The sequence below is a fragment of the Muscardinus avellanarius genome (genome assembly GCF_963383645.1).
Source record: "Muscardinus avellanarius genome assembly, chromosome: 21".
Classification (NCBI taxonomy): Eukaryota; Metazoa; Chordata; class Mammalia; order Rodentia; family Gliridae; genus Muscardinus; species Muscardinus avellanarius.
Genome location: NC_137807.1, coordinates 16146626 through 16158271, shown reverse-complemented (window position 1 = coordinate 16158271; position 11646 = coordinate 16146626). Strand labels below are relative to the sequence as shown.

At 47.4% G+C, this 11646-nt stretch overlaps 1 protein-coding gene across 1 annotated transcript in view; it reads left to right on the top strand.

Moving 5' to 3' along the window:
* Positions 1–479: 479 nt before the first annotated feature.
* The window catches only part of SFI1 (SFI1 centrin binding protein), a gene marked incomplete at both ends in the record, with an annotated part of 72150 nt that continues 60983 nt past the window's right edge, over positions 480–11646 (top strand). Inside the window, 3 exon segments of the mRNA XM_080717781.1 lie at positions 480–524; positions 5595–5750; positions 9107–9237. Of these exon segments, the coding sequence (XP_080573907.1) occupies positions 480–524; positions 5595–5750; positions 9107–9237 (332 nt within the window).

The window sequence follows — 11646 nt, the reverse complement described above, 5'->3', positions numbered from 1 at the left end:
ACACACACACACACACACACACAGAGTATTGCAGCACCATACCTGGTTAGAACACTGATTAATTTTGTGGCACTGGAGATTGAAGGTAGGGTGTTATACCTCTGAGCTACACCCCCAGCCCTATTTTTTTTTCTTTTGGGTAACTGTATTTGTGTGTATGTCTCCCTGGGAATTGAACCCATAGGCATTCTACCTCCAAGCTACACCCTCAGTCTAACTTTATTTCTTATTTGGAAACTGGGTCTCACTAGGTTGCTGAGAGCCTTGCTAAATTGCCGAGGCTGGCTTTGAACCTGTGATCCTTCAGTGTCAGGCTCCCAAGTACTAGGATTATAAATATGCACCACCATGCCCACCTTTATTTTTTGCTTTATGAAACAGGACCTAAGTTGCTGAGGCTGGCTTTGAACCTGTGATCTTCCTGTCTCAGCCTCCTGAGTACAGAGATTCCAAGTGTGTGCCACCATTCTGTTAGGGTCATGGTGACAGGACTAAGGAAAGACCCCGTGACTGCTGATGAAGACGTACGCTTTGTGTGACCATCTCTAGCTGCTGGTTCTCATGAGGTGAGGAAATAGGACTCTTTTTTATAACGCTTGACTCCCCTGAGCACTGAGCACTCTGCCTCCTTTCTCTCTGGTGTGGCAATTTACTTTCGCTTTGCAATAAACCTTCTAGCATTGCAACTAGGTTTTCTGGCTCTTTATTTCTATACTGGGCTGAGAAAAGACACATGGTAAATCCCAAACCTTAGTAAGGCCTGCACACTTGGCCCCCAGACCTATTTAATTAATTAATTAGGTACTGAGGATTAAACACAGAGGCATTCTACCTCCAAGCTACACTCCCAGCCCTATTTTATTTATTTTTAAAATATTATTATTTTTTTGGCAGTACTGGGGATGGAACCCAGGGACATTCTACCTCCAAATGACACCCCCAGCCCTATTTTTTATTCTTTTTATATTGAATCAGAGTCTTACTGAGTTGTGAAGGGCCTCACTAAGTAGCTGAGGCTGTCCATGAACTGTGATTCTCCAGTCTCAGCCTCCCAAATGCTGGGATAACAAGTGTGCACCACCATGCCCTGCTCTATTTTATTTTGAAACAGGGTCTTGCTGGGTTGATGAAAGTCTCACTACTTGCTGAGGCTGTCCTTGAACCTGTGACTCTCCTGTCTCAGCCTTCTAAGTATTGGGATTACATGCCTATGCTACCAAGCCTGGTTTATTTTATTTTTGTGGTACTGGTGGTGGTGGTGGGGGACCCAGGGGCCTTCTTCTACCTCCAGGCTATATCCCTAACCCTGTTTTTTTTTTGTTTGTTTGGTTGGTTTTTGTTTGTTTGTTTTTGCAGGTCTGGGGATGGAACCCAGGGGCATTCTACCTCTGAGTTACACCCCCTGCCCTATTTTTTATTATTTATTTATTTACTTGATGGTACTGGGGTTCCTGGAAACCCTTTTACTTCCGGGCTACACTCCCAGACCTATTTTATATATTTTTTAAAATTTGGAAACAGGGCTACACTTCCGGGCTACACTCCCAGACCTATTTTATATATTTTTTAAAATTTGGAAACAGGGTCTCTTAAGCCAGCAAGGCTGGCTTCGAACCTGCATGATCCTCCTGTCTCTGCCTCCCAAGCGCTGGGATTACAAGTGTGTGCCACCACGCCCGGCTTTTATTCTTTATTTTGAAACCGGGTCTCACTGAGTTGCAGAGGCCTCACTAAGTAGTTGAGGCTGTTCACGAACCACGATCCTCCGGTCTCAGCTTCCCAAATGCTGGGATTACAAACCTGCGCCACCACGCCTGGCTTAGCAGCTGTATTTGTCTGCCTGCCTGCCTGCCTTCCTTCCTTTCTTCCTTTCTTTTTTTGCGGGTCTGGTGATGGAATCCAGGGGCATTTGACCTCTGAGCTACACCCTCTGCCCTATATTTTTATTCTTTATTTTGAAACGGTCTCACTAAATTGTGGAGGGCCTAAGTAGCTTAGACTGTCTGAGAACCACTATCCTCTGGTCTCAGCCTCCTGAATCCTGGGATTACAAGTGTGTGCCACTGCGCCTGGTGTAGCAGCTCTTTCTTTCTCTTTTTCTTTCTTTCTTTGCAGGTCTGGTGATGTAATCCAGGGGCATTTGACCTCCGAGCTACACCCCCTGCCCTGTTTTTTATTTTTTATTTTGAAATAGAGTCTCAATAAGTTGTGGAGGGCCTAAGAAGCTGAAGGCCTAAGCTAAGTAGGTGAAACTGTCTGAAAATCACAATCCTCTGGTTTCAACCTCCAAAATTCTGGGATTACAAGTTTGTACCACCATGCCCAGCTGCTAGCCCTGTTTTATTTTTTGTTTGGAAACAGGGTCTCAGTAAGTTGCTGAGAGCTTCACTAGGTTGCTGAGGCTGCTTTTGAACCTGTCTTAGCCTCCCAAATACTGGGATTACTGGCTTGTTGCCACCATGCCCATTTTTTTTTTTTTTTTTGAGGTAGAGGGGATGGAACCCAGGGGCATTCTACCTATGAGCTACACCCCCAGCCCTATTTTTTTATTCTTTATTTTGAAACAGGGTCTCACTGAGTTGCAAAGGGCCTCACTGAGGCTGTTTGTGAACCGGGATCCTCTGATCTCAGCTTCCCAAATGCTGGGATTACAATTGTGCACCGCCACACCTGGCTCCAATTTATTTATTTATTTATTTATTTATTTATTTATTTATTTATTTATTTTGGTGGTACTGGGGGTGGAACCCAGGGGATTTCTACCTCTGGGCTTTACTCCCAGACCTATTTTATATTTTACTTGGAAACAGGGTCTCACCAAGTTTCTGAGAGCCTCACTAAGCAGCTGAGGCTGGCTTCAAACTTGTGTGATCCTCCTGTCTCGACCTCCCAAGCGCGGGCATTACAAGCGTGCATCACCACGCCCGGTCTCTCCATTTTATTTAAAAAAAAGGATTTTAGCCAGGCGTGGTGAGACCCTGTTTCCAAGTAAAATATAAAATAAGTCTGGGAGTATAGCCCGGAGGTAGAAAGGCTCTGGGTTCCACCCCCAGTACCACACACACACACACACACACACACACAAGGATTTTAATGGATGTGGTGGCATACTCCTATGATCCCAGCACTTGGAAAGCTGAGACTGGAGGACTACACATTCGATGCCAGCCTCAGCAGTTTAGTGAGACTTGAAGCAACCTAGGGAGCCTTTATTTAAAAACAACACACACACACAAAAGGGCTGGGGGTATATCTCAGAGGTAGAACGCACCCTGGGTTCAATCCTCAATATCAAATACACACACACACACACACACACACAGGATTTCGCTGTAGTTACTCGGAGCTGGTGTTGTATGTGGGTTTAGAGAGAAATGAGAGACTGGAGAATCTAAGGGAAAGTGCCAACCGAGGCCTTTATTAGCTGGCCAGAGGCGGCACCCGCAGTCTAGTGATCTGACTGGAGGGCGCACTGTTTGCCAGGGAGAGGGGCTTATATAGGGGAAGAAGAAGAGAAAGAGAAAAACTACAGGCGGGTAGTTGTTGTTGTTGTTGTTGTTGTGTTTTTTTTTTTTTTTTTTTTTTTTGATGAGCCAGAGCATGCAAGCCATCTTACAGAAGCAGAATGGGGGCTATCTATATCTCACTTGGCAAGAGCTTAATGTCCCAGCCTTGAGCAGCACAATTTACCTTTGTTCAGTGGGGAAAGAAAGGGAGGGGTCGGTAAGTGAAAGATGTAGAAAGGCTGACAGAACAAGTGGAGTTACGTTTGCTATTACAGGCACAAGCATTTGTGAAGTCATCTTAAACTGAGCCAATGAACACAGAGTGTTACACTGGAACCTGTGCTCCACCATTTCCAACCTCTCAAGCACTGGGACTATGGGTTACGCGGGTTACTTGCCAGTAACCCCACCACGCCCAGTTTCCCCACCCTGTTTTTTAAAAGATTAACAGAGTGGACCCAATTTAAAGGAAAAAATATCATTAATGCTTATTAGTTTACATTTTAAAGGGGAGGGCTATAAGAAGAAATCAGCCTCCTGAGTTAATTCTAATTCTGGGGCTGCAGGGACCCTCACCTCTAAATCCAGATTGCTACAACCTCCCCGGTTCACGTATGGATGCGTCCTGTTGGGATCTGGCTCACATTCTCTGGGAACCAAGAGCCTTGAGGCTGGGAGAGAGGACTTCCCTTCCAGTCGGCCTACTAACCCGCATACAATCTCTAGGGTTTGGCCCAGGAAGGCACGGCTCCTGGATCCACCTAGAAACTGCTCCCTTTTCTCTAGATCGAAGGGGAGATTCCAGCATAGTGGTGTTTGTCTGTAATCCCAGTGTGTGGGGAGCCTGAGACAGGAGGATCGCAGGTTCAAGGCCAGCCTCGGCAATTTAGGGAGGCCCTCCGCAATTTAGTGAGATCTCATTTCAAAATAAAATAGGGTCAAGCCTGGTGGCATTCACTTGTAATCCCAGTACTTGGGAGGCTGAGACAGGTGGATCACAGCTCCGAGGGCAGCCTCAGCAAGCAGTGAGACTGTTCCAAAAAAATAAAAAGAATGGCAAATAGGTCTGGGGATGTATTTTAGAGGTAGAATGCCCCTGGGCTCCATCCCCAGTACCGCAATAAATAAATTAAATAAATAAATAAATAAAATAAAAAGGGCTGGGATTGAACTCTGAGGGTTCAATCCCCAGGACCGCAAAAAGTAAGTAAAAAACAGGGCTGGGAGTGTAGCTCAGAGGTAGAATGCCCCTGGGCTCGATTCCTAGTAGAGCCAAAAAAAAAAAAAAAAAAAAGGAGTAGTAAGAATCTGGGCCCAAGCCCGGCGTGGTGACGTGACGTGCATTTGTAGTCCCAGCGCTTGCGAGGCTGAGACAGGAGGATCACAGGGGTTCGAAGCCAGCCTCAGCTACTTAGTGAGGCTCTCAGCAGCTTAGTGAGACCCTGTTTCCAAATAAAGTATAAAAATAGGTCTGGGGGTGTAGCCCGGAGGTAGAAGAGCCTCTGGGTTTTACCCCCAGTACCACAAAAAAAAAAAAAAAAAAAAAAAAGGAATCTGGGCTCAAAGATAGGCGATTCCCAGGAAGCACAGAGCAGCCTGCCCGGCTGCGGGCCTCGGCCGACTGCGGCGTGCCCCCAGCATCCGGGGCGGGGCTTGCGGAACGCGTGGCGCGTCGCCCTGGAGACGGGGGCGGGGCCGGCGCGAGGTCCTCGGCCCCCGGCGCGCGAAGGTGAGAGGCGGGCGTGGGCCGCGCGGGGCCGGGGCGGCGTGGAGCAGGACGCAGCTTTCCCAGGTACGATGCGGGGGCCAGCGGTCCCCAGCCTGGGGAGGCCCGGCCTCCCCGGAAATCTGCCCCGAGTTCTGGAGCCTCCGCTTCCTCCTCTGTTGATTTGTTTATTTTTGCCGCCGGGAATCGCACCCAGGGGCGTTCTACCTCCGACTGCACCCCGGACCCCGTTTTATTTTGAAACAGAGCCCCACTGAGTTGCACAGGGCCTTGCGAAGTTGCGGAGCCTGGCCTCCAACCCGCCTCCCAAGTTCGAGATTGCGGGCGTGGAGCCACGGCGCCCGGTTTCCCTCCTCTACCAGCGCGAGCGGTGCCGCCAGGCCCCGGGCTGCGTCCGTGGAGTCGCGGGTTCGAGGCCCGCGGCGCCGCCCGCGCTGGAGCCGCCCTCCTCGCTGGTTTCCTGTGGACGTGGTGGCCGGACGCCGGGCGACGCAGGAGCCACGTCCTCCCGCCTTCTAGTGCGCAGCAGGACGGGACCTGACCCCCCAAAGCCTCCTTAGGGTGCTTGGGCCCGAGCCAGGGGCTTGCACCTCCCTTTCCTTGGTGGGTATGGTGTACACAAACCTCAGGGGCAGAGGAATGTGGTGTTCAGACCCTGAACCCTACCACACTGAGTGCTGGGTGCTTCGTTTTTATTTTCTTAGGGGGGGTTCAGCAGTCTGGACAAGCCAGGCATGGCGGCGCGCGCCTGGAATCCCCGCGCTTGGGAGGCAGAGAGAGGAGAATCGCACAGGTTCGAAGCCAGCCTCAGCTACTGAGTGAGGCTCTCGGCAACTTAGTGAGACCCTCTTTCCAAATAAAGTGTAAAATAGGTCTGGGAGGATAGCCCAGAGGTGGAAAAGCCCCACCCCGAGTACCACACACACACACACACACACACACACACACACACACACACACCTGGACAGCCAGCCCCTGTAGTATTTGTTACTTGAGTCTCAGTCCTAGCTGCATTGCTTGTTAGCTGGTGATGTTGGGCAGCCCGTCTATAAAATACGACCACCTCCTGAAGTGGTTGTAGTAGTAAAATAGGTATTTATTTATTTATTTATTTTTGACCCGGGATTGTACCCAGGGGTATTCTACCTCTGTGCCATCTCTAGTTTTAACTCTTTTTTTTTTTTTTTTTTTTTTTTTTTGCGGTACTGTTGATGGAACCCAGGGGCATGCTACCCCCAGCTACATCCCCGGTACTATTTTTTAGTCTTCTTTTTTGAAACAGGGTTTCACTGAGTTGTGAAGGACTCAGTAGCTGATGCTGTCTGCGAACCTTGATGCTCCCGTCTCAGCCTCCCGAATGTTGGGATTACAAGCGTGCACCACCACGCCCGGCTTAAAATAGGTAATTAATGAAAAGTGCTTAGTACTGTGCCTGGCACTGAACACCCACGTTCCGCAAAAGTGATTTAGGTTCTAGTCTGTTGGTTTCAGATCGTGTGGTTTGCCTCCTGCCTGGCTGGCCGGCTGCCTGCCTTTTCTGGGGGTTTAACCCAGGAACACTGTAGCACTGAACTACACCTCCAGCTCCCTGGCTTTCCTTCTTCATGTCAGGCTATGTTATTGAGACTCTTCCTACCTGCTGAGGCTACCCTTAAACCTGCCATCCTCCTTTCAGACCCCCAAGTACTGGATTACATTATTTGAGAGGCCAAAACAGGAGCATCATAAATTGGAGGCTAACTTTTTTCTTTTTCTTTTTCTCCTTCCCCCCCCCTCCCAATACTGGGGATGGAACCCAGGGCGTCCTACCGCTGAGCTACACTCCCAGCCCTATATTTTATTTTTTATTTTGAAACAGGATCTCACTGAGTTCCAGAGGGCCTCACTAAGTAGCTTAGGCAGTTCACAAACTGTGATCTTCCTGTCTCAGTCTCCCGAATTCTGGGATTACAAGTGGGCACCACCATGCCTAGAAGATTCATTTATTTATTTATTTATTTATTTATTTATTTATTTATTTATTTATTTATTTTGCGGGTCTGGGGATGGAACCCAGGGGCATTCGACCTCTGAGCTACACCCCCTGCCCTATTTTTTATCCTTTATTTTGAAACAGGGTCTCACTGAGTTTCAAAGGGCCTAAGTAGCTGAGGCTGCCCGTGAACTGCGATCCTCTGGTCTCAGACTCCTGAATGCTGGGATTACAAGCGTGCGCCACCACGCCTGGCTTTATTCTTTATTTTAGTACTGGGGATTGAACCCAGGGGCATTCTACAACCGAGCCACACCTACCTCCTTCTTGCTTTTCCTTTTTCTTTCTTTTTTTTTTTTTCATGCTGGGAATTGAACCCAGAGAAATTTTACATCTAAGCTACACTCCTAGGCCTATTTTATTTTTATTTGAAAACAGTCTTGCTAAGTTGCAGGTCTCACTAAGTTGCCTAAGTTGCTGAGGCTGGCTTCAAACCTGTGATCTTGTGGGCGTGGTGGTGCACACTTGTAACCAGAGTATTTGGGAGGCTGAGACAGAAGGATCACAATTCAAACACAGCCTTGGCTACTACTTAGTGAGGCCCTTTGCAACTCAGTGAGACCTTGTTTCAAAATAAAGAATAAAAAAAAAAATTAGGGCTGGCGGTGTAGCTCTGAGGTCGAATGCCTCTGGGTTCCATTCCCAGTACCGCACAATAAATAAATAAATAAAAACTAAAAAAAAAAAAACCCTGATCTTCCTGTCTCAGCCTCTAAAGTTCTGGGCTTCCAGACATAAACCACCACCTGGATGATTATTTACTCTCTTTAAATCTCCTTTTTCTTGTAGCTAGACGCAGAAGATGAAAGAGTTGGCTCATCACTAAGACGTGTGTAGTGGAACCACAGGTTGAATTTCCATGGAGAGAGAGTGAGGAGAGAATGGAGAAGGCGGACTCCAGGTGAGTCAGGAATGAGGGAAGAGGTCAGTGATGTCAGGCTTCCTGGAAAGGCTGGTGGATGCTTTGTGTGAGAACAAGTTAGGAAGATGCTGGGTTTTGTTTTTTTTTTTTTTTTTTTTTTTTTTTGGTGGTACTGGGGGTGGAACCCAGGGACTTTCTACCTCCAGCCTATACTCTCAGACCTATTTTATATTATATTTGGAAACAGGGTCTCACTAAGTTGCTGAGAGCCTCACTCAGTAGGTGAGGCTGGCTTCGAATCTGTGCGATCCTCCTGTCTCAGCCTCCCAAGCGTGGGGATTACAAGTGTGCGCCACCATGCCCGGCTAAGATGCTGTTTCAAAATAAAAAAGGACAGAGCCGGGCATGGTGGCGCACACTTGTCATCCCAGCATTTGGGAGGCCGAGACAGGAGGATCACGGTTCACAGACAGCCTCAGCTACTTAGTGAGGCCCTCTGCAACTCTGTGAGACCCTGTTTCAAAATAAAGAATAAAAAATAGGGCTGGGGCCGGGCGTGGTGGCGTACACTTGTAATCCCAGCACTTGGGAGGCTGAGACAGGAGGATCGCACAGATGTGAAGCCAGCCTCAGCTACTTAGTGAGGTTCTCAGCAACTTAGTGAGACCCTGTTTCCAAATAAAATATAAAATAGGTCTGGGAGTGTAGCCTGGAGGAAGAAAAGCCCCTGGGTTTCATCCCCAGGGAGGGGGGGAAAATATATATATATATAAATAAATAGGGGTGGGGTGGGGTGGGGCATAGCTCAGGGTAAAATGCTCCTGGGTACACTACCTAGTACCACATACACACAAAAATTGCTTGTGTGTATGTTAAAAGGTATTCAAATCACAGGTGATGATAATTTTTTTTTCTCTCCTTTATTTTCAAACTTAAGATCCTTCAGGGACAGTTCAGTTAAGAACCCTTATTCTCCAAAGGCACTGCCAACCAAGAAGTCTTCAGGTATCTCTGGGATCCGAAGAGAGTTGCCTGGAACCAGCCGTTGGGCGCAGCATCTCACCCTGTGCCCTCGGAGTCGTCGGCGCCGGTTGGAAGAGCTGCGTGTCAGGTGAGTGGTGTGCAGCCACCGCCACGTGACGACTTCTTGCTCTTTTTTGTTTGTTTGTTTGTTTGAAATAAGTCTCATTTTCTGTGTGTGTGTTACTGGTGATAGCATCTAGAGACATTTTACCTCTGAGATAAACTCCAGCTATATTTTATTTTTTATTTTGAAACAAGATCTCACTAAACTGCTTAGGCTGTCCACAAATCTGTGATCCTCCTGTCTCAGCCTCCCAAGTACTGGGATTACAGGCATGGCCACCACTCCTGGCCTGATTTTTTTTTTTTTTTTTTTTTTTTTTTTTTTTTTTGTGGGTCTGGGGATGGAACCCAGGGGCATTCGACTTCTGAGCCACAGACCCTGCCCTATTTTTTATTCTTTATATATACTTATATATATTATATACACACACACACACACACATACATATATATATATATGTATATATATATATACATTTGTAGTACTAGGGATGGAATCCAGGGACATTCTACCCCAAGCCCTATTTTTTATTTTTTATTTTGAAACAGGGCCTCACTGAGTTCCAGAGGGCCTCACTAAGTAGTAGCTGAGGCTGTCTGTGAATCGTGATCCTCTTGTCTCAGCCTCCTAAATGCTGGGATTACAGGTGTGCGCCACCACGCCCGGCTAAATAAGATATTTTGGTCCATGACCTGCTGTAAGTTTAAAATCACAGAGGCTTGACAGATTGTTAGTCCACATTGCAGAGAAGGCACCCAGACGCATGGGCTGAGTGGCCACAATAGTGGGTGAGTTCGAGCTGGTCCTGAAAGATACAGTAAGAATAAGCCAGGTAAAGGGCAGAGGAAGTATTCCAAGCTGAGCCAGAGATTGAAAAGAGAAATCAGCACTTCTTGTGCGAGTGCCCAGCTTGGGACCTGGTCCCTGCTCTCAGCCTCACAGTGCAGAGAGAACCACAGGTGCCCCGTGAGGTGGAGAAAGAAAGGTTTTCTCTGTGTGTGTGAGACAGACACACACACACACACACACACACACACACACACACACACACACACACACACACTGGGGGTTGAACCCAGGGATATTCTTCCTTTGACCTGCAACCCCAGCCCAATTTTATTAGTTTTTTAAAATTTTGAAATAGGAGCCGGGTGTGGTGGCGCACGCTTATAATCCCCGCGCTTGGGAGGCAGAGACAGGAGGATCACGCAGGTTTCGAAGCCAGCCTTGCTGGCTTAAGAGATTCTGTTTCCAAATAAAAATATAAAAAATAGGTGTCTGGGAGTGTAGCCCGGAGGTAGAAAGGTTTCCAGGAACCCCAGTACCACCAAGAAAAAAAAAAAAAAATTTGAAATAGGGCCGGGCATAGTAGCACATGCTTGTAATCCCAGAATTTAGGAGGCTGAAACAGGAGGATGGCAGGCTCAGCTACTTAGTGAGGCCCTCTGCAATTTAGTGAGACTATGTTTTAAAATAAAGAATAAGAGCAGGGTGTGGTGGCCTGCATTTGTAATCCCAACACTTGGGAGGCCGAGACAGGAGGATTGCACAGGTTCGAAGCCAGCCTCAGCTACTTAGTGAGGCTCTCAGCAACTTAGTGAGACCCTGTTTCCAAATAAAGTATAAAATAGGTCTGAGAGTATAGCTCGAAGGTAGAAAAGCCCCTGGGTTCCACTACCAGTACCACAAAATATAAAAATAGTAAATAAAGAATATCAAATAGGCTGTGCATGGTGGTGCACGTTTGTAAGCCCAGCATTTGGGAGGCTAAGACTAGAGGATTGCGGTTCGCGGACACCCTCGGCTACTTAGTGAGGCCCTTTGCAACTCAGTGGGACCCTTTTTTAAAATAAAAAGAATAGCCGGGCGTGGTGGCGCACGCTTGTAATCCCCGCGCTTGGGAGGCGGAGACAGGAGGATCGCGGCGCACGCTTGTAATCCCCGCGCTTGGGAGGCGGAGACAGGAGGATCGCACGGGTTCGAAGCCAGCCGTGCTGGCGTAAGAGACCCTGTTTCAAAAATATAAAAAAAAAAGGTCTGGGAGTGTAGCCCGGAGGTAGAAGGGCTTCCAGGAACCCCAGTACCACCAAAATAAATAAATAAATAAAATAAAATAAAATAAAATAAAAAGAATAAATAATTGGGGTGTAGTTCAGAGGTAGAATGCCCCTGGATTCCATCCCTAGTACTGCAAAAAAAAAAAAAAAGAAAAAAGAAAAGAAAAAGAAAAAAAACATGAAATTAGAAGGAGACGTGTAGAATGGGAGAGTGGACTGAGTCGAGGGAGGGAAGGAGCCGTTGGAGAATAAAATTAATCAAGTAATGTCATCTGCGTGACCAGTATACTAGAGTGACGCTGGCAATCTGTGTAATTAGCGTACAGAAATAAAATGCGCTTGACTTCACCTTTATACATCTGGTCCTCTTGCTCTG